General features: G+C 45.3%; 1 protein-coding gene across 7 annotated transcripts in view; it reads right to left on the bottom strand.

Annotated features, from left to right (window-relative positions):
- The window catches only part of PISD (phosphatidylserine decarboxylase), a 323469-nt gene that overhangs the window by 37906 nt on the left and 262736 nt on the right, over positions 1–22827 (bottom strand). For all 7 annotated transcript variants that reach the window (XM_086942820.1, XM_086942818.1, XM_086942822.1 and 4 more), the window contains one exon: positions 18321–18481. In XM_086942820.1, coding sequence (XP_086798946.1) covers positions 18321–18481 — 161 coding nt within the window. The remainder of the gene's footprint in view (positions 1–18320; positions 18482–22827) is intronic.

The raw sequence follows: 22827 nt of genomic DNA, 5'->3' as shown, positions 1-22827 counted from the left end.
TAGGGCTTTGTGTGCGTGGGTGAGGAGGCGGAAGGTGATTCTTTTGTTGACGGGGAGCCAATGCAGGTCTCTGAGATGTCCGGAGATGTGGCTGGTTCGTGGGATGTCGAGGATGAGTCTGGCTGAGGCGTTCTGGATCCGCTGGAGTCTTTTCTGGAGCTTGGCGGTGGTACCGGCGTAGAGGGCGTTGCCGTAGTCCAGTCGACTGGTGACGAGGGCCTGGGTGACGGTCTTCCTGGTCTCGGTGGGGATCCACCAGAAGATCTTCCGTAGCATGCGTAGGATGTTGAAGCACGCCGAGGATAGATAGATAGATAGATAGATAGATAGATAGATAGATAGATAGATAGATAGATAGATAGATCTGGATGCGGCTTGCAGGACTTCGCATGCACGCAGCATGACAACTCAACTGTGTTATTATGAATACATTTTTAAGTCTAAATAACCATAAACAAGCCCATTGCCCCCCCAATAAAAAAAAGAACAGCGCAAGCTGGGTGTGATAGTATAAAGAAACAGTCCTATCTGGTCCCAGTCCTGGCTCCTTGTCAAGTGTGCACGGTTTCCTGATGGCAGCACAGCATGGCGGGAACTTTGGTTTTACTTTCCGAGTGAAAGCCGCGTTAGATGCCGCCGAAGGACAGGGTCGTAATCAGTGGCTAAGGCGCGTAGTCCTTTGCTCTTACAGGGTGCAGAGTTTGTGTGAGTGTGCAGAGTGTGTGTGAGTGTGCAGAGTGTGTGTGAGTGTGCAGTGTGTGTGTGAGGGTGCAGTGTGTGTGAGGGTGCAGAGTGTGTGAGGGTGCAGAGTGTGTCAGGGCACGGGGAGACAGAGAAGAGAGAGAAAGTGCGGCTGGGAGTCGATTTGTTGGGAGGGAGAGTCCAGGGCACAACGCATGCCTTAAAACAAGGCTCTCTCGTTATGCCGCTGGCTTCTAAAGTGTTAATTGCAGTCTTAATTTCTCCCCTATTGAGTAACCTTTCTTCTGTCCTTCTTACCTCTTTATCCTTAGAAGGAGTAAGGTGAAGAACATTGATCACTGAAGCGTGCGTGCGCCTCAGTTCTACCTAATAGTGTATTTTTTTTGTATCTCCCCAAGTTTACCCTATGTATTTAAACGATGTGTTTGTCGAATATTTGCGTGGAGTGGGGCAGATTTGTAACGTGTTTATTCATCAACATCCCCATCTCATTTAACGGCATATGGGAAACAACACTGTGTAACTTCTGCCTCTGTTTGTGTTCCACCTTACAACCAATCACAGCCGGGAAGACCCGGAACCCAGCTCAGACATTCGGGGAACGTGCGCTCTTATCTTCTCACTACAGAAAACAACCGTGTTAGATCAAGTATGCAACTACAAGAGAAGAATCACACTAGTTTCATGTGACAGAGGTCACAAAAGTATATTTTGCAAATGTACCTGAAAAGCACTGAATATACGAGAGACAGAGAGAAGGAAAGGGAGAAGGGTGAGGGAGAGAGAAAGAGAAGGAAGGGGGAAGGAGAGTGAGGTAGGGATGGGAGGCAAGAGGGTGAGAGAGAGAAGGAAGGGGAGAGAGAGAGGGAGGGAAGAGGGAGAGAGAGAAAGAAGGGCCGAGAGATGGAGGGAGGGAAGAGGGAAGGGGAGAGGGAGCAAGAGAGAGAGAAGGAAGGGTGGAGAGAGGGGAGGTAAGAAGGAGGGAGAGAAAGAGAGAGAGAGGGGAGGGAGGGAGGAGAGAGGGGGAGAAAGAAAGAGAGAGAAGGAAGAGAGCGAGAGAGTGAGGGAAGGAGGGGCGGAAAGAGGGAATGGGAGTGGGAGAAGGAGCAAGAGAGAGAGAGGGTGAGAAAGAATAGAGGGGGGGTCTAAAAAATGACTCTCTCTCCATCAGAAAATACTTGGAAGGTCCCAAAAGCGAGACCTGGTGGGCTATGCCAATGCTTGTTTTGTTTGCAGTGGGAAGAGGCTCAGAGGAAGCAGCGATGGAGGAGCTTTGTGTTGGGGATGTAAGCAAATGGTGGAAAAAAGCATTTGGTTGGAAGAGTAACATAGAGAAGGGGGGCAGGGATGTGAATGGGCAAGCAGCAGATGGCGAGGTAAGACCAAAACCAGAATTGCAGAGGAGCACACAAACTGTCCCTGAGGTGAAGCCTGGCATAGAACTCTACCATGTTTTGTCACAATCATCATCTAAAGTGAGTCTGTCGTGGGTTGAGCTGTTCAAAGGTGGTGAATGCGTGAGCACTTCCTGAAATAAACTGTTATCGTCTGTTGTGACAGTGTACACGGCGACAGTGCAGGAGCAGCAACAGTCACCAACTTCCAGGGCATTCAGAAGCTTTCACACTAGCAGGGTGCAACACTCATTCATCTCGCAGATGGTTGACGCAGTTTGCTCAGGGTGGAGCGAGAGGGTGGAGGAGCAGCTCTGACACCCTACATTTTGCATACGAGTCCCCGAAGGGTTTAAAATGGCCTAACTCTTCAAAATCGCCTGCAGTAAACACGACACGCACAAAAACACTCACAGAATTAAATCTGCCATTCTACGGTGAAAAGCAATGAGCACTGAAGTTTACGGGGGACGGCATGAACCGTTTTATAAGAGTGTGAGCCCCGGCAGGAAGGGGCAGCGACACCATAGACACTGTGCACGTGTGACAAACCACTCATTACAGCCGGTCAAAGAACAAGGTTGTTAATGAGGGGAAAGACGAAGCGGTTCGAGTCAATGAGGGAGATGCTGCAGGAGGGGGGAGAGAAACTGCGTGGGAGTCCAGCGCGGGAGAAGTGTGGCTCACTGGTTAGAGCAGGCAGACCCTGAAGCAGAGGTCAGACCCGGGACCAGGGTTCAATTCCCGACGCGGCAGGGTCTTGAGCTCAAATGTCCACGGACTCGATAATTCTCGCTTCGGTGCCTGACCTAATCATGGGTTCACACTCTGCAACTCTGGGCATTAAGCTTGCTTAATCTCCACAACGGCCCCCCGCGGCGGGATGCCTGGCTTTCACCTTGGGGATGCCCGTTAGGGGCTATCTCACAGGGAAAAGCCAGGACGGGTTCCCAAGGCAAGCGCCGAGATGCCTCTGGGTAGTCGAGCGCTATATAAGAACATACAAAAAAAACAACAACAAAAAAAACGCGAATTAAACAAGCCATTCACATATGAGAAATATGCATTTAATTGATATAAATGCTATTTACATAGTGGTTATCCTTAAAAGGTGTCATGGATCCCAACCCTCGTTGGACACCCTTCTTGCATGAAGGTAAAAAAAAATAGGATTATTTGGCCACGAACGCTAGTCACATATAGAGTGTATTTGCAGAGATAGGCAATGCTGCCAACTGTTCCAGCAGTGTGTTGTGACTCAGCAGAAAGGGCTAGGGTTATATTTCGTCCTTCACACTGTCTTCTGCCAGGGCCCACCCATGATTACATGACTTAAAAGCGGCTTGAATGCACTGCTGTGCACCAGCTGGAGAGATCACACGGGCGCGGTGTAGAGCGAGTGCACTTGTAATAAAAAAATGAAAGTTATTAAAAACGTTTTTGAAGAAATTAAATTTATACTGTCATATGTTTTTGCAGAAAATAAAATTATGTTTTAAAATGAGAAGTGGGATAGTGAACAGAAGCTGGCTGCATATTTGCAGGAACTGAATTTCTGAATTTGCCATTAGCGAGGATTTCCCAAAGACAGACTTCCAACCCGTTCTTGACATAAACAAAGAGGAAACTTAAAATGCCAGTTAAATGACGCTTCGATGCAAACATAAAAAATATATGAATTGATATTCTCTCCACATCACATGCTCCTGGCTGTCTTTTGAAATAAGATCCTTGCAGTGTACCATCATTTCTGCTGCAAATGTGTCGCTGCTGAAGCCATAATCTCTGCAAGTTGCTGCCAGATGAATAGGAAACGCTGGCAACAATTCCATGGAGAGGATATGGTCTGACGGCTTGCGCTGCCGGTGATGTAAACGAAGGTTCGAGCCTCCTATACTGTCAGAGCGCTTTACATAAGAACTAGTTGCAAAACATAAGGACTAAGGATTACATACATTACATAAAAGATACAAGCAGAAACCAGACCGAAGCAGGGAGAGAGAGCAAAAAAGAAACGCAAAAGAAGCTCTCGGCATTGCAGGGGGCGGGGCAGCCGAAACCGGACCCTTTGAAGTAGCCAGGCTGAAAAAAAAAAGCAATTAGGACGGCCTGCGGCCATGAATAAGTGACGGCGGGGAGAGAGGAACAGATGGCTGTGAAGGGAGAAAGGCTGCTGGCAGGGGGAAGGCTCGTGCATGAGAGCAGGTCACGTGATTTGGATTCTCGTGAACTGTTGAAAATCCTCATCGTAAAAAGTTAGCTTTGTGGATGGACGGCATTAGGTCTCTCTACGAGACCTAAAAACCAAGGTTACCCGACTTGAACCAGACCCTGAAATATTATTGGAAAACTGGGGAAGCCCCCAGCATCCTATGTACCCATCCCCTCCCTCCATTCAGTGATTGGATACCATATTTGCAGCCCCAGTGCTCTACCCCTTTCCCCCTTCCTTGCATAAATCGATTTTTCTAGATTATAGCTTTGTAACAACCTAGCTATCCATTGCTGCACATTAGGGGGGGTTCTATTCTTCCAAGCAGAGGCAATGCATAAGCGAAGTACCGCCCTAGCTACAAACAGAAAATATTCTTGTTTACATTGAGGTACCCCGTTTGCAACCCCTAACAATATCAGCTCTGGTGTTATCTTCACTTTCAGGTTCAGTGACCTTTCCAGAAATAACTCAATAGCACCTATCAGAGGCAGCAAGTCAGGGCATGTAGCAAACACATGAGTTATATCCCCTTCAGTACTGTCACACCGAGGGCACGTTATCCCCTGAGTTCCCCCCCCCCCCCATTGTGCAATTTTAGCCTGTGTATAGTAAAATGTGTATAAAGTTTTAAAATGCTGAGCTTGCTGAGCTGAAGAGCAGAGAATTTCTTGACCTAGCTGTAATGACTTTCCAAACATCCCCCGAGCTAACCCTAGTCTGTTCATCCGTTTTACTTCGACCTTTTCTAAGTCATCTTCTCTATTCCGAATAAGTTCTGCATATAGCCTTTTAATTGTACAGCCTTATCCCTCCTCAATAATCTTCATTATTGTGTTAATCTCAAATCCTCGAGCACCTCCCGCCTTACCAGCTAGAAAGCTTCTGGCCTGTAAGTACTTGAAAAAATTCCTTGAGTTAATTCCAAATACCCCTTGGGGGTTTGAGAATTGTCGCATACCTTCAGGCCCTACAAGATCTCCCGCCTTCCTTACCCCCAGTCGTTCCCACTCCCCAAAGGTTGCATCCGCAAACATTTCCTGTGGTATTGTGAGGTTTTTAGCAAATCTGGTATGTGCATTAAATCTACCCAAGCAGAAACTCTTCTTACAGGCCTTCCAAATCCTATAACCCGCATCAACCATTTTAAATCTTGTTTTTTTTAAATAGCTCGGCTCCGTATACTTTAAAAAAACATTCTCCGTATCCCCACCTAGAACCAGCCCATAAATTTCTGTAGATCCAGTATGTGTTTCTGCTTCCATTTCTGCCCCTCCCAAAAGGCCTGTCATCTGCTGTAACGCCGCTGCCCAGTAATATAATTTCAAATCCGGCATAGCCCATCCCCCCAGTCCCTTGGCGCATTCCAACGCAGATCCATATGTCGCTCCACCGATTTGGGTCACTTGACAGAAAAAACTCAAACTGTTTCCAGTGGGCAAGTGATATCTCCATGTAAAATGACACGGTTCAAATCCTGTAAAGACTGACACAAACAGATGTCTATGCATACTATGATAATCAACGTTGGATCGACAATGAATGTTAAAAAGTCAGATCCCTAAATATTATACTATTGAATAAAGTACCCCCCCTTTTTTTAAATATTCCAGTGTGTACCGTCAATCCATAGTCAGTATTCTTTGTTGTCAGTCAGTGTCCATTTGAAATTTATGTTCCTAAATATTCGTCTTTTCAAACACTTCAGTGATCCCGATTTAGGAACCTTAGTCGGGGATACCTCCTTTCCTTACACATTGTGACAGACTCACACAAGGTCTGTTTCCAGTGTCTTTGCTCCTAGCATGACTCGTAGTCGTGCAACAAATGCATCCAAATGAAACTGAAGAACATCTGGGACCATAAAGCCAAATTCTACGTCGCCGAGCACCCTAAGAAGGCACAGGAAGCCCAATCTCAATCAAAGTTGAGGATGAGTTCTTGGTCCATGGTCACTCCTGAGAGAGATCATCACCTCACTCCAAATTTTCCGTTAAGAACAAAAAAGGGGAAACAAACCTACCACAAGACGTTCATACCTAGCGGCCCTCCAACACCGGCTCCCCCCCTTCCAGTTACTCGTGCCAGGAGATGCTGTGTGGATGGAAGGTTACCTTCAGATGTCAGTCACCCGTAATGGAACCGACCCACCCTCTAGTTCCCGGCCCCATTGGTGAGGTTACAGCAGTTTCAAGCTCTTAAAAAGGTTCTATACCAAATTATTTTTGGTACCTTTGCAGAGCCCTCTGGTATACCTTTTGGCCTCATGGACAGTACTGGATTTCATCTTGGCCCCCATCAACAAGAGCAATCTATCCTAGCCCCTGGGAGAAGTTTGTGGCTTGGATTACTACTCTTCAACGACCGCAAGCTAAATCATCCACTAGCCTGCTTTGTGTGCTATGTTTAGGACTTGCTGTGGCCACTGTTAAAGGTTGTTTGTCAGCCTTGTCACCTTTTTTTTTACGTTCACCAAATTAACTATTGTTGCTCAAATACCTGTTGTGGCTCGTTTTCTGAAAGGATTAACTCACGTTTCAAACTATTTGTTATGCCACAGTGGGACCTTAACTTGTGTTTCCTATATCTGATATGTACCCCATTCAAACAAATGCACAGCTGCCCTCTGCGCCTTTTGATTTGGAAAACAGTTTCTCATAGATATAATGTTGGCTTGTTATGTGAGTGAGTTTCACGCGCTGTCTATCCAGCAACCATATACCACCCTTTTCCCCAGACTAACTGGTGCTACAAACTAAGGTGTCATTACTGCCCCCAGTTGTGTTGCCCTTTCATGTCAGAAAATGTATCACTCTTCCGGCATGCTTCGCTCCAACTCGTCCCTTGAAAGAGGAAGAAAGACTCCATTGGGTGCACCCAAAACCCCATGAGCTTATGATTGCACCAAAGACCAAAGGGTGGATGAATAGCTCTTTGTGGGTTCATAGGAGTAAAGAAGGGTAAGGTAGTGCTGAAAGCAATTTGCAGGTAAAGAGTCTTCTGCATCAAAATCTGGCTAAGAAGCACCTACAAGAATGCTTAGAATCGATTCCATCAGGGCCACCACTGCAGCAGCAGCTCTTAGATTTCTACCAGGCTGCAATGTAGAGGTCTGTTCACAAATATTGCCTTGATAGTCAAATCTATCCAGAAGGATTCTTTGTCCGTTCAGTCCTGCAGGACTTTTTGGTCTGAGCCATTCAACATGTCCACAAGTTACTCACATTTGGGTAATGCTTTCTCTGGTGGATACACTAACTGCGAAACCCTCACCAACCAGCTGACCTCCCCTCCCCACTCTATTGAGTGGACTGTCTTCTGATGGATACATTTGCCAGTGGATTCCTCACCTTGTGAATGTCCCCTGCGTCAGCAAAATTCAGAAAATCTTTTGTAGCCCCTCACGCCGACGTGGACGACGTCACAGAAGCACGGCATCGTGTGCGGCTCCGCTGACGTCACTGAATCCATAATAGGACCCCGTCGAAGTGATGACATCCGTTCCCTTTTTTCCGCGTCGTCGACGTGAACGGTTTTTCTTAGGATCCTCAGTAGTTCGTTTGGTTACTTTGTTACTGATACTTTTGTGTAAAACTTGTTTCCTATCGATATGTCATTGAGGAAATCTGGGTTCAAGCCCTGTGGGGCGTTTGGAAAATTAATGTCAATAACGGATCCCCCCAAAGACTGCGTTTGGTGTCTGTCATCTGACCACGACGTCCAAGGATGCTCCAGCTGTAATAAGATGAACCCGAAGGCGCTGCGAGAGAGAGGCGAAGCTGCTCGTAGCGAAATTGAAGGAGAAGAGAGGTAGGAGGCGTTCGAGTTCCCGCTCGAAGTCAAGATCGGCTTCAAGGTCGTCTTCGAGGCATGCTTCTCGATCTAAGAACAAGCACAAGAAGAAGAAGCATGGGTCGCAGCGACACTCTAGAAGAGAGTCGGATCCGAAGTCGAAATCTCCGAAACATAGACATCGGAAGGACTATGTCTCTCCTTCGCCTTGGCTTCCCCGGAACATTCCCCGGCTCAGTTTTCGAATCCTTCCCTGGCGCCGTCACACTCTCCACCTCGGGAGGAGGAGGAGGAGCCTCAGCCAGAAGGATCTTCGACTCCGATGGATCCTCCTTCGGGTCCGGTTGCACCGACTCCGATTGTATGTATCACAACAGGAGCATGGTCTGGGACCATATCCACCTTTTCCAGGCCCGACGCATTATTTAAATGCGATGTACGGGGTATTTTCAAGAGCCATGTACCCCTCTGGAGCACCATCCGGTCCCATGGGTCCAATGGCATACAATTTGGGTGTCCCGTAGACTTATGCACAGGCACCGTTTATGCCTTTTCTGCCGGTGGCGCCGGCCTGGCATTTCCCGGCTCCGAGGTCATCGAAGCCGATACCTCTGATTCAAACTCAACCTCGTACGTTCCAGGCTGTACCTCCAGATCCGAGTTCTACGCCGGCGGAGTCGGTTGTGGAGCCTTCCCTCAAGTGCCAAGTGATAGGGAGTCAAAGAAATTGGACCAATCGGCAAAAAAGGTTTTCTCATCGACCAGCATGGCCTTAAAATCCACAAATACGACATGCCTTCTGGGGCGTTATATTCACTCACTTATGGACTCCGTGAAGCAGTTGGTACCAAAGATACCTGAAGAAGACAGGCAGAACTTCAGTGAGGTTATTGCAGATACGCAGGCTGCCGCTCGCCAAGTAATTCAAACTGTGGAGTGGTGTGGCTCGCTGGTTAGAGACGGCAGACCTGGAAGCAGAGGTCGGCACGGGACCAGGGTTCGATTCCCGACGGGGCAGGATCTTGGGCCATGGTCAGCAGACTCGATAATTCTCGCCTCGGTGCCTACTCCAACCATGGGTCCCACTCAGCAACTCTGGGCAATAGCTTGCTTAATCTCTACTAACGGCCCCATCAGCGCAGGGGATGCTTGTCTTCACCTTGGAGATGCCCAGGAGGGACCATCTCACAGGGAAAGCCAGGACGGGTTCCCCAGCGGTATACAGCGCCGGGACGCCCCTTTGCTGGGGCAGCTGTGCGCTTTACAAGTATACGACATTTAACATTTAATCCAGAGCGGCTTGGATACGGCTGACTCTGTTGCAAGGGTCATGGGATCATCTGTTGCCACCAGGAGGCCTGCTTGGCTGAAGACTTCTGAGTTTTCTCCTGATGTGCAGGCGACCTTGATAATTCTCCCTTTCGAAGCTTCGGGTCTGTTTGGCAAGAAGGCAGACGGGGCCTTGGAAAGGTTTAAGGAGAGTAAGGCTATGGCTAGGTCTGCAAACCAGAGGTTCTTCAAATAAGAGATTCAGAGAATTCGGGGGGACTTCCTTTCGCTCATACAAACAGCCACAGCAACAGCAGTAGCAGCAACATTTCCTGTACAAATCCTACATAGGCAGAAACAGGGGCTGTGCTCGAGGTCGTCAAGCCTCCTCTTCCTCCTCCTCCTCCACCCCCCTCCTGCCACAGCAAAGCAGCCCTAGATCCCCCATTCTGGATCATGTTGGTCCTGTGGGGGGGTCGGCTTACTCATTTTCTACAAGATTGAGAATAGGTCACATCAGACCTTTGGGTTCTCAGTCTTGTAGAGAATGGTTATGCTCTTCGCTTTCGGAAATTTCCCCCAAATTACCCTCCTTGTCAAAGATTTTTCACGGAAGACCACCTACTTCTTCTGCAGGAGGAATTCCTGGCGTTACTGAGAAAAGGTGCGATGGAGGTGGTTCCGGAGCAGGAAAGGGGTCAGGGATGCTACTCCCGTTTTTTCGTGATAACCAAGAAGGATGGCAGGCTTCGTCCAATCGTGGACCTCAGGATCTTGTACCTCTTTTTGAAGCAAGAGAAGTACAAGATGCTCAGCCTTGCGCAGGTTCTTCAAGCGCTGCAGCAAGAGGACTGGATGGTGTCGATCGACTTGCAGGATGCCTATTTCCACATTAAAATCCTGAAGTTGCACAAGAAGTATCTCTGTTTAACAGTAGGATCGCAACATTACCAGTTTGCGGTTCTTCCGTTCGGTCTTACTACTGCACCTGGAGTCTTCACCAAGGTGATGGCGGTGGTGGCAGCCCATCTCAGAAGGTCGGGCATACCAGAATTCCCTTATCTGGGTGACTGGCTGATCAAAGCAGAGTCGCCAGAGAAGGTGCTCCATCATCTGCAGATTACAACTCAGTTGTTGTACAGGTTGGGTTTCTCGATAAACGTGCCCAAATCTCACCTCGTGCCCTCTCAGCGCAACCTGTTCATAGGTGCGGTACTGGATACCACTGTGTGTCGGGCATTCCCTTCTCCACAAAGGATTCTCGACATACAGGAAATGATTCCTTTATTTTACAATGGAGCTGTTGTTCCAGTCCTGAAGGTCCTTCGTCTGCTCGGTCTGATGGCTTCCTGTATTCTGTTGGTCAACCATGCACGCTGGCACTTGAGGGCACTCCAGTGGTGTCATCGCAGGCATTGGTATCAGCACAATGGAGATCTCAGGGAGTCATTGAGGATCTCCAGAGAAGCTGCGGCGGATTTATCTTGGTGGAGCGTGGCGGGCAATCTGTCTCAAGGAAAGCCCTTTCATCTGCCTCCATCGGTGGCCACAGTGATAACGGATGCATCCACCCTAGGGTGAAGTGCTCATCTGGGGGATCTGGAGATCAAGGGTCTTTGGTCTCCAGAGGAACAGTTGCTTCACATCAACCTTCTAGAGTTGCGGGCGATACGTTTGGCGCTCAAGCCCTTCCCTTCGCGGTCAGTCAGTTCAAGTCCTAACGGACAACACTACCGCGATGTGGTATGTCAACAAACGGGGAGGAGTGGGATCGCATTGCCTTTGCAGAGAGGCTCTGCGTCTCTGGACCTGGGTTCAGGACCATCAGATTTGTCCGATGGAAAATCATCTGGCCGGAGTTCTGAACGTACGTGCAGACAGTCTCAGTCGGCACCTCTCAGCCACCACGAGTGGAGGCTTCATCCAGAGGTAGTTCGTTAAGTCTTTCGGACGTGGGGAACCACTCATGTGGACCTGTTCGCCACTAACGAGAATGCACACTGCCCGTCATTCTGCAGTCTCCAGTATCCGATGCAGGGAGCTTTGGGGGACGCGTTTCAGTTGAGTTGGGGCTCACAACTCCTTTACGCGTTCCCTCCCATACCCTTGATTCCTCAAGTTCTGAGGAAGATTCGCCAAGACCGGGCCCATGTCATATTGATCGCCCCGGGTTGGCCAAGAAGGGTGTGGTACACAGATCTTCTCCACCTCTCCTCGTGCCCGCTGCTCCGTCTCCCTCTCAAGGCAGACCTCCTCTCGCAGTCGCAGGGGCAGGTTCTACACCCCCACCTCCAGAGCTTACACATTCATGCCTGGAGATTGAACGGGGCAACCTGAATTCTTTTTCTCTGCCACCTGACGTGGTGGATGTTATTTTATCAGCCAGGCGGCACTCCCCCAAGTCTATTTATTCTTATAGGTAGTCCAAGTTTGTCTCATGGTGTGGAGAGAAGTCGATTGACCCCTTGAAGGGTCGCTTGTCAGACATTCTTCAGTTTGAACTCTCTTTGGCTTAGCAGGGATTTGCTGAAGCGACAGTGAAAGGTTATCTTTCGGCTTTGTCTGCATTCCTTTGCCTGCCGGAACAGCCATCCTTATTTAAGTCACCTGTTGTTTTAAGGTTCTTAAATGGTCTTACGAATACATTTCCTCCCACTCCTTTTATTGTGTCTCAATGGGACTTGAATCTTGTCTTACTTTCTTAATGGGATCACCTTTCGAGCCTTTGCACAGGTGTCCCTTGAGGCTGTTCTCTTTTAAAACGGTCTTTCTGATTGCGATTACCTCGGCAAGGAGGGTAAGTGAGCTTCAAGCTCTAAGTTCAAAACCCCCGTTCTTGACTATTCATGCTGAATGAATGGTACTCAGGACCAGGGCTGCTTTTCTGCCTAAGGTGGTAACTCCCTTCCATCTGAGGCAGTCCATTACCCTCCCTACCTTCTATCTTCCCCCTCACCCGTCTAAGGAGGAGGAGAGACTTCACCGTCTGGACCCTAAGAGGGTGGTGAGCTTCTACCTTGACAGAACCAGGGAGTTCCGAATTGATGACCAACTCTTCGTGGATTTCTTTGGCTGCAGGAAAGGCAGAGCGGTGCACAAGCGCACGCTGTCTAGATGGATTGTCTTGTGTATCAAGATATGCTACTCTCTGGCTGGTAAGGAACTTCCAGAAGGTTTGAGAGCTCATTCTACTAAGGCAAAGTCATCTACATCTGACTTGTCTAGGGGTGTTCCTGTGGAGGACATTTGCAGGGCGGCAACTTGGGCCTCCCTTCAAACTTTCGCAAAGCATTATTGTTTAGATGTAGAGGTGAGGAGGGACGGACACTTTGCTCGCTCCGTCCATCAGGACTTCTTGGTATAGAAGGGTGGACACCCTCCTCCGGGAGTGGGACCGCTGTGGGAATCTATTCACAAGGTGAGGAATACTCTGGCAGATGTATCCATCAGAAGAACAAGTTACTTACCTTCGGTAACGCTTTTTCTGGTGGATACAGTATTCCTCACTGACCCACCCGCCTCCCGGTTGTCCACCCTTGTATACATATAATAGTTGCTATTGCGCATGTTGTTTCTAAGGCAATGTCTTGTTTCTTTTCGCTCTACTGCATTGTCTTCACACTATGTGTGTTACCTTGATTATTTTGTACTGTGTACACTGTGTATATATACTGTTGTCGGTCTGTCCGTGTGCCTCGAGGGCACGGGAAAAAGGGTGGAACGGATGTCATCACGCCGACGGGGTCCTATTATGGATTCAGCGACGACAGCGGAGCCGTGCGCGATGCCATGCTTCTGTGACGGGGTCCACGTCGGCGTGAGGAGCTACGAAACATTTTCCGAATGTTGCTGACGCAGCGGATATTCACAAGCTGAAGAATCCACAGGCAGATACTGTATCCACCAGAAAAAGCGTTACTGAAGGTAAGTAACTTGTTCTTCTGCATCTTAAAAAAGTTGCAATTTAGATATCTGCACACTATTTTGATAAGTCAATGGCACTGTGTACAATGACATGGACATGGTTCAGAAAGAAACAAATTTAAGTGTGCAGGGATTGTGACACTACATGGCTCCTGCATCACTTCTGGTTTGGGAGTGTCGATGCAGAGCAATATGACGCCATTTATTAGCGCGCAAAGGAATTGCTGAAAATTCACTATATACAGTCTGGTGCCTGGCAGCATTCACAAGGTGAGGAATGTGTGGTTAGACAGAACCACGAGAAGCATTAACGAAGGTAAGCTATTTGCTTGTTTAACAGTCTATGGTACAGGTGTCTGACCATGCCCTACTGTTGAGTGAGAAGGCATGGCCAGACAGGTAGTGTCTTGTGTGGGCTGATAGACATCTCTAACAACATAGCATACCAGTGCTGTATGGCCCAGGTTGGTGCCTTCAGAATGAGGGTCATGGAGACTTGCCTCATTTTCCTGACCACATTTGGGAGAGGTGGGAAAGCATATGCAAATATTCCTGACCAATTAATTAATTGTGTGTTGCCCACGGACTGTAGGTGTGGATACCTGGAGGCGATGTTTGGGCATTTAGCATTTTCATAAGTGGCAAAGAGCTTGACGGATGGGCTCCCCCCCCTTGTGAATATATACAGTTGTGAGACGTGCAGGTGGAGTTTCTATTCTCTGACTTGTTGATGAGGACCTGCCAAGAAGGCCGCAAAGTCATGGTATACCAATTAGTAATGTTCTGCCAGGAAATGTATGTTGCAGTAAATCACTCAGTGCCAAATCTGATAGCCGGGATAGACAGCAGAAGGGAATGGCTACCCCCTTATTATCCATCTTTATAAGGACTATCCTGCCCCGGACACGGACATAAAAGGATTGCAGAACTAAGGAAATGGCTAGTAACTCCAGGTAGTTGATGTGTCTGTTTTGCTGAAGCGAATTCCATGTGCTTTGTACAGTTATTATGCCAAGATGTGAGAGCCATGCTATGAGCAATGCATCACTGGTAAGGGTTCCATGCTGTACAGGGTCCAAGAAAGGGCTGCCCGATAACAGGCTGTTGCCGTTCCACCACTACAGAATGTGCTGGCTTTAACACTAGATCTTCCAATTGACCCTCTGCTTGTGACTGATGACTGGTGAGATACTGCTGTAATGAAACGTGTAATCTGCTGTGCAATACTATTGTTATACATGATGCCTTCATTCTGAGCATTTCCATTACAGTTCTTTCTGCAATGGGTGAGCAGCCTGAAAACGAGGCAGCATCATCTGCTGGTAGGGGTATGCCTTCCCTGTAACAACATTTGGGACTAATCCTAAAAAGGGTTGGATCTGCTGCGGTTGTAGGTTGGATTTCTTTACATTTACTGTAAACCCTAAATGGTGTAGGAGACAGTGCTGTCTGAATGTGTGCTACATACTGGTTCCTTCTCTTGATCAGCCAGTTGCTGAGATAAGGAAAGACGTGTATGCCCTCTCTTCTGAGGTGGGCAGCAACAATCTCTAAACACTGTATAAAAACCTTTGGGGCTGTTGCAGCCCTGAACAGTAGTACTGTGAACTGGTAATTCTGTTCACATACAATAAACCAGAGATGCGTGGAATGGATGGAGATGTGGAAGTATGTGTCCTTGAGGTCTAACATTGTCAAAATCGAAGCAACAGGATGACGTTGTGCAAGATTATCATGCAATTGCAATTGTATTTATATGGCGCTTACTGCCCCTGATGAGGCATTGAAGCGCTTTTCGGCAGGCAGAAAGCTACTCCGGAACCCAAAGGTGGATAATTGGTGGATTAGTAGAGGGAAATACACATGGTTATTGAGAGTGGAAGACATGTGAGTGCTAGTTGGATGAATAGGATAAAGGAAGGATAGAGGAGGGAAGAGTTTAGAAATGATTATTTGTGAGTTCATAGTAGTAATAGAGGTTTGGGATATGTCAGAGAGCTTGTTATTTGGATGAATACGATAAAGGATGGATAGAGGAGGGAAGAGTCTGGAAAGGGTTATTTGGGAATTCATAGTAGTAAAAGAGGTTTGGGATGAGTCAGAGTGAAGGTAGGGGATATTTTGGAAGAGAAATAGGATGAGTCAAGTGTGCTATTTGAGGCTATTAGTTAATTTTTATTTTTCCTCTATATATTTTCCTCCTGTTGCAAATATGTAGATGCATAACCACAAATAAAAGATATACATAATTAGAGATTTGGACATGATACACAAATGGAGTAAGTGCTCTTACAGGATGAATTGGTTGAGCAGCCTGAAGTTGAGGATGGACCGTAGAGTCTGCCCTTCTTGGGGATGAGGAAATACATTTAGTACATACCCTTTCCCGGTTGGTGGAGGGGTACTGGCTGTATGGAGCCCGTTTGAAGGCAGGCTTGAACTTCCTATTGTAAAAGCGTGAGGTATTGCTGACCCAATACCCGCTGATGTAGTGTTATGTTGGTGGGGTGGAATTTGAGGCAGTAGCCTTGTTGGACTACTGCAAGCTCACATTGTTCTGAGGTGATTTTCGCCCAGTGAAAGTGGAAATCTTGCATCCTTCTCCTGACAGGGCTTATGTAATCAGTCCCTTGGGCGAGTCAGCGATTGGGGGCAGAAGCTCCCTTTCCAGAGCCACCTCCTTCGCAGCTATTTATGGCTGCTGCAGCCAAACTCCTTGAGATCTCCATTTTTACATCTGAGCTTATCTTTACAGTCTTACTACATTTTAAAGACCAAATGTCAATTTTTTTCTTTCATTCAGTATAGCTCTGTTAGCATGGTAACCGTAATTTTAGAGTTTGTAGTAGATAACATGCTCACAGAAAAAATGCCTAAATTTCTCTTCATGTGCTGGAATCCAGAGGTAGATAACTGGGAATGTTTTGATTCCCTTTTGAACAGGAGAACAAATCAGTACCTGACAAGGCATTCTGACAAATAGCGCTTCTCCTGCTTGTGTTGTCTTTTCTTACTGTACTTCTCAGATGATTAAGAAGAGGAACTGGACCAAGGGTCTTGACCTGGGTATTTGGCTGACAATGATTTGATCTCACTTCCCCCTACAGCTTTGAGGAGATTTTGTTGGCATCCAAGGCATGTTTCAGAGCCAAGTTTTAAACCCAATCACCACATTTTTCTGTGTTAAGAGTCAGTCAAGCACATAAAAGTTCTGCATTCTACCCATCGGATGTTGCATTTTAACTGAGACAATAACCCTCAAGAATTATTGAAGAAAATAAACTAGAGAAAAACTTGGCGAGAAACTCCAGATCCCAGTTTCTTTGACTTGTTCTAAATAAGAAGTAAACATCACAAGTGCAAATTGTATCCATTGTGGAGCCATGCCAACTGATGACAACTGGCTCCTCAACAGGAGACATTCTGATGGGACATAACACTCACTGATTGGATTTATGTTTTCTGTATAAAGTTATTTTAACAGACAATTAATCTGCAGGACCAAAGAATGCACTAAAAATCATTAATTCAAAAAGTAATCTAAAGGGCTAAACCACTCCATCACATCCCGCAATAAGAAATTTGAAACAGGAATGCTTTCCAGCTGTCGATCCTACTCCACTGACATTCAATTCAGTCCAGCAACCCATCTAACTCCAATGTACTCCCATCAACCAATCCTATCACAACCATTCAATAAATTCGCCACCCATTCAACTCCAATGCTGTTCAATGCATTCACGCTACACAACCACCTTCAATGTCGTTCAATGTATTCTATCTACCCATTCAACTCCAATGCTATTCAATACATTACAGCTAAACACCCACTTCCAGTCCCATTCAGTGCATTCCGGCCACCCATTCAAGTCCAATGACATTCAATTCATTCCAGCTACACACCCACCTTCCATGCCATTCAATGTATTCCGGCCACACATTTAACTTCAATGCCGTTCAAAGCGTTCCAGCTACCCACCCAACTCCAATGCCATTAGATGCATTCCAGTTACCGATTGCTTCAATAAAACCCAATTACTCATCCAACCCCACCATGAATCTGTGCGTTCCTGCTGGCCATCCAGTCGCATCATAGAATCTTTCTCTCTTATTTTTTCTGGCTGCCCATCATATTCTACTAATAAAATGCCTCCCAGTAACCCACATTATATCTCCAATAGGTCTTTGAGCTACCCATCCAATCCCATCACTTGTGAGCTCTTCATCACAATTAAATATTTCACAGTACAGGTCATGTCCCACCACTATGGGTCCCCATCCTGCCAAACCATTGAATGCCTAACAGTTAGTCATCTATCTTAATGCATCAAAATGCCTTTGAATGAGCTACCCCATCAAACTGAAAGGAAATACCCTCCATCCAATCCAGCTGTCATCCAATAACTTAAATGAATATAATCCCACCACCACTCAAAGCTTGTTGGTTACTCATCATAACCCACCACGTTCAGTACCTTTCAACTATCTATCTTGTACAATCTCCATTCACTGCCTCCCAGCCACCCATTTTATAGCACCAATATTCACTACCATCCAGCAATTCAGTTTGTCCTATCATCATTCATTGCCTCTGCTACCAATTTTATCTCACCAATAATTTAGTGACTCCCATCTAGCTCATCCAGCCACTCTTTCAGACGCAACAAATAAATAAGAAAGCTATTCAATATCATCCAGCCAATCATATAATCCCACAGCTAAACAGATCCTCTGTGCATCACTCTGACCGTAATATCTTAACCCATTCTGTGCATCCAGCTTTACTCCCAACAGCACAACCAAGCAAAGCAATCCGGTATCATCACTAATTGGTGTATATCATCTGTGAAATTAACAACACGCACCCTGCTGTGAAATTAATAAGCGTAGGAATCTATCTATACATTTCATTTAACCCCACTGAATTTCTAGGAAATCTTTTAAACTAGAAACAGCCAGCTAACACCATTTACATTTGTGTGACATATAAAGTATTCTATCAAAGCTAGGCTTTTAATAAAACGTACCCTGTCAAAGTAGATCCGAATAGACCCAACATTGGTAGCTCCTACGGCTGTCAGTGAAAAGAAGCCATGCTTCCAACCACCAGTGAGGACCACCCGTTCATTGTAACAGAAGAGTTCCTTAATCCATCGAGCGACCCCTGGATTCACCGACATCAAAGAGCCTGTGATAAAAATAACATCATGAACAGGGATATTGAGAGACTGTGCTTCTACTTTCTAGGCCCTAGTAAAAATAGAACATTGGCAACCAACTACATGCTTGAATACACACTGGAGAGAATCAATAACTGTTTCTGAAAAAGTAAAGATCATAGAAGGCAACACAGACAAGAACTGTTAATTTGAATTCCAGATACTGATAACGCATTGGCCAATGCAAGCAAAAGAACTATCCAAACACTGGTCTACTTTGGGGGACTGCAATTAAACGAATTACTTACTTCTAACGAAAGCTGTGCAGATCATTATGATATAGGCTAGAAAGCTGTGTATATTCCTCCTTTACGGTTGGGTCGCACAATTGTAATGTTTGTTTTATGACCAGAGTGACCAACTACTATTAACACACTATATAGTAAAGATGCAGCACCTTGTTGCCTCACACTATGTACAACTTAATATCTATTTTCAAGAGGGAGAAGGGGGTGCATGGGATGGTAAAGAGTGCGCACAAGTGTGTGTTTAAGAAAGAAACGTAAATGTTTCAACTTCGAGTGGTGGATGGCAGATGATTCTATACCATATCAGACAGCAAATTTATGCATAAAGTAAATAGAATATTTTGAAACATGGGATACAGTCAAATGTGTTTAGATTAGGAAGCAATATTATAGAGATAAGTTACATGTTGAAGTAGTTTTTAAAACATTTAAGCATTTGACGTACCTAAATCAATTAAAGAAATGCAGTACGAAAATATTTCCCAAATAAAAGTGTTAAATAATATCTTATTTAGAATTATTTTTCTTTCTATGGATTGATGCATTAGCTTGAAAGGGCCCAAAGAGGTGCCAAAAGTGCCTCACAAAGTGTTCTGTGAGATGTTTCTTAAGAAGCATGGCTATTCGTTAATCTCAGGTCAATGATCTAATAAACATATATATGACAAATAAATCCCTTGATCGAATCAAAACTTACTTAAAAATGCTTCATTTGTTATCTTGAAAAAATAATTCTTTGCACTGTGTGAACTCTAGGTACACTCTTTGAATGCTCGAAAAGTAACGGAAGAAATACAAACCTGGGATGATAAACTAAGCCACAAGATTACTCTTGTTGTAGTGTAATAAATTTAAGGACACCTGATACAAACACCAGAGAACTGGCGTACGCAGAATAACACTCGTGGTCAGTCACTTTTAGTATCATTTGACATTCCTAAAAATATCAGGAAGCTTGAATGTGTACTTAGTTTTGGAATAGCTTTGAAAGCTGTGGGATAATCAGAGAGCCTTGAAAAAAATAATTTGGTACACATTAATTTTTCAAAACATTACGCAGAAGACTTAAGTCAGATTATGAAACGAGCAATATCATCACAGATGTTCATTAACGAGTTATTGTACCACTGATGTTTATGTTGTCAGTTCCTTGTTTTTGACTGTAAGTAAGAAAGGCCCCCATCTAAGTTACTTTAACCCGTTCCGTGCTCGCGTTGGCTGACGTGAGCACTCCCTCCCTGGTGCTGCGCACGACCGTTGGCCGATGCAGCCCCGCCAACCCTTCAGAACGCCCGCACCGCAGCGGAATGTTCACCGCAGTAAACGATTAAGGTCCAAGAGGAGGGGGAGAACAAAAGATACTAACCCTCAAGTCCTCTTACCGGACCTATACTGCTTTTATTATGACCTATACAGGTTCACTATGTCAGTAACCGACCAATATTGTGCAGCGCCTCAAAATTTAAGGCAAACGGTATATATATATATATATATTTTTTTTTTTTTGTATTTTTTTTTTTTATATATTTCTATATTTTTCTATATATATATTTGCTTTATGTCATGAAATTGTACATTTATTCAAAAAATGCCCATTTCATTTTCGCCATTTTATTGATTAATAATATTAATTTGTTAGGTTTCTCATCTAGGGAAACCCGTTCCAAAATGGCGCCACTATTTGCTATGGCTGGGCTGGTCCCTTGTTCATGTCTATCATTTGCAACACAACTTTATTAGGACCTCTGTGTTTAGGTGGTCAGAAACACTGACGAAGGCTAATGCCGAAACGTGTCTGTTTATTCTGTAATTAAAGAACAAGTTTTCTCACTGCTACCCCCGGAGTGCTGTCTTCCTTTCCGATGGAGAGGATTTTGAGCGTCATATATGTGATTATACTTATAACATGTTTTCTTTGTGCAAATGAATTAATATTTACTATTTACATTGCATTATTTTACCTTTTAATATACATATTAAATAGAAAAAAGTCACAAAAACATACATAAATGCAAAACAGTGCACATCTCTTCAAACAATTAAGTCAAAATTCATGGCTTATTGCAATTGAATTTACTAACAGTATCAAAATATTTAACCCAGCAGCAACCTTTAATTAATTCATTCATACTACACATACACACTCATTCTAGCTGCAATCATACTATAAATACACATCACTAGGGCAGCTTGCCCCTGAGAAGTGGTCCTGGAGAGACAATTTCATCATTAAGCAGTGTTTGTAGGCATCTACAAATACAGATCTCTCCAATACAACGTGTTACCTCCCAGAGGGCTGAATCTCTACTGATGTGTATTTATAGTATGATTGCACACACAATATACTCCTCTAATCTGACAAACAAGCCCATGAGCAATAGTTTTAGAAAAGCATATGGTCACACCCTCTGTTACCATAGACTTGTCCCCAAGATCTGCACACTACGCCACGGGCTATTTGCACATCAAATCCGATCTGTACCAAACAAATTCCACACATTGCAATATATGCATCTGCTACTCAGCAGAACATTACACAAACTAACCACTCATAAAGGCCATAAGAAACATCTGCAACCCAGCCTGCACAAAACCAACAGCTAGGAAGAAAAACATTACAGACAGCCTATAGTGCTCTGTGTGACACCAATAGCAAATGTGATCTATACAACGACTAGTAGCAAGCTCTCAACATGCAGCAGAAAACCGGCTGCAGGTTTAACAGGCCTCTTATGGTCTGATTTCTTGCCTTATCTTGAGTGCTTAGGATGTCTTCACCCTATATATAGATGCAGCATGTGCACTTTCTTTTCAGGGAGCATTTTCAGAAACCGTCTTCATGGCAGGAAAGACATCTTTGGCATAAGAGAGTATTTCATTGAATGCAAGGACATTCCAGTCAGATTGCTAAACATGATTCAGCCCCAAGCACGGCAACAGGTTTCCACCGATCTCCATTTGGGTGACCTCAAGACAGCAGTGAACTTGAGGCAGCCAGCTCTGCTCTCTTTCAGCTTCCTTTGATACTGTTCGCTGTCCTCTTTGGTGAACAGGCTCCAGAGCGTAGATGTCCTTGTTCCTGTCAGCACCTAGAGATCAACTTTAAACGCTATCCATTCACTACTGAAGTAGTAGTCCTTCAACAATCTATGGTGCCCCTGACACTCCCAGATGAATGTTTGGGGTTCTCCTACTGGAAATAGGATAATGACACTCAGATCAAAGTGAGACAAGTAAAAAGTACTGATAACAGAGTCATTGTACTCTCTCTGCTAGCATTCTAAAAACTGCAAGAATTCCAACCACCTCAAGCTCAATGAAGCTGAAACAGAAATCCTGGCACATGACAATTGGTCTTCTGTTTCAGCCAAGAGGCCAATGGACAAAGAAAGGTGAACATCTATTAAATAGATCCTTCGAGTTAAAGAACCACCAAGCAATCAAATCCTGAATCTAGACCCAGAGGAAAATCCTCTACTTTCTGAGATTCCTTTCAACAAGCCCGTAATATTATTTCAGTACTTCAAGGTCACACTGAACCACAGACTCGTGAGATTCAGAGCACAGCTGCCAGGCTGTGCTTTCTCTCCAACCATGGGGCCATAATGTTCGAGATCAATGTGACTAGGTCTCTTTAGTCCAGTGACATAATCTCCAAACCTACCAACAAGGAGGGTACTATGGTGAAAGGCAGCACACATACTTGACATTCCAGAGTACAGAAAGGCCAAATTGGCGGTGCTACTTTCTCAGTATAACCCAGAGCTCTGGAACACTCTTGAGTCTGAATCACAAAACTTTAACTAACTTAACATCCCAATAGCAAGCTTTTCCCTGAGCCTATATGAACTCACACCATGCATCGAGCAGTGATACAGTCAAACATCTAGTACCTCTTCGCACATGAAAGCAGATGTTCTGTACTCTCATCTTCCACCTTTCAATCACGAAAATCTGTACAATCCAATTTTCTGTAGGAGATTTGGAGCATATCTCAGAATCTCAAACACCCTGCCCAACTGTTGACACATTTGACACATCACATTCATATACTCCCTTCTATACAC

This window comes from Lissotriton vulgaris, chromosome 11 (assembly GCF_964263255.1).
Source record: "Lissotriton vulgaris chromosome 11, aLisVul1.2, whole genome shotgun sequence".
NCBI lineage: Eukaryota > Metazoa > Chordata > Amphibia > Caudata > Salamandridae > Lissotriton > Lissotriton vulgaris.
This window is presented reverse-complemented; position numbering and strand designations above follow the sequence as displayed.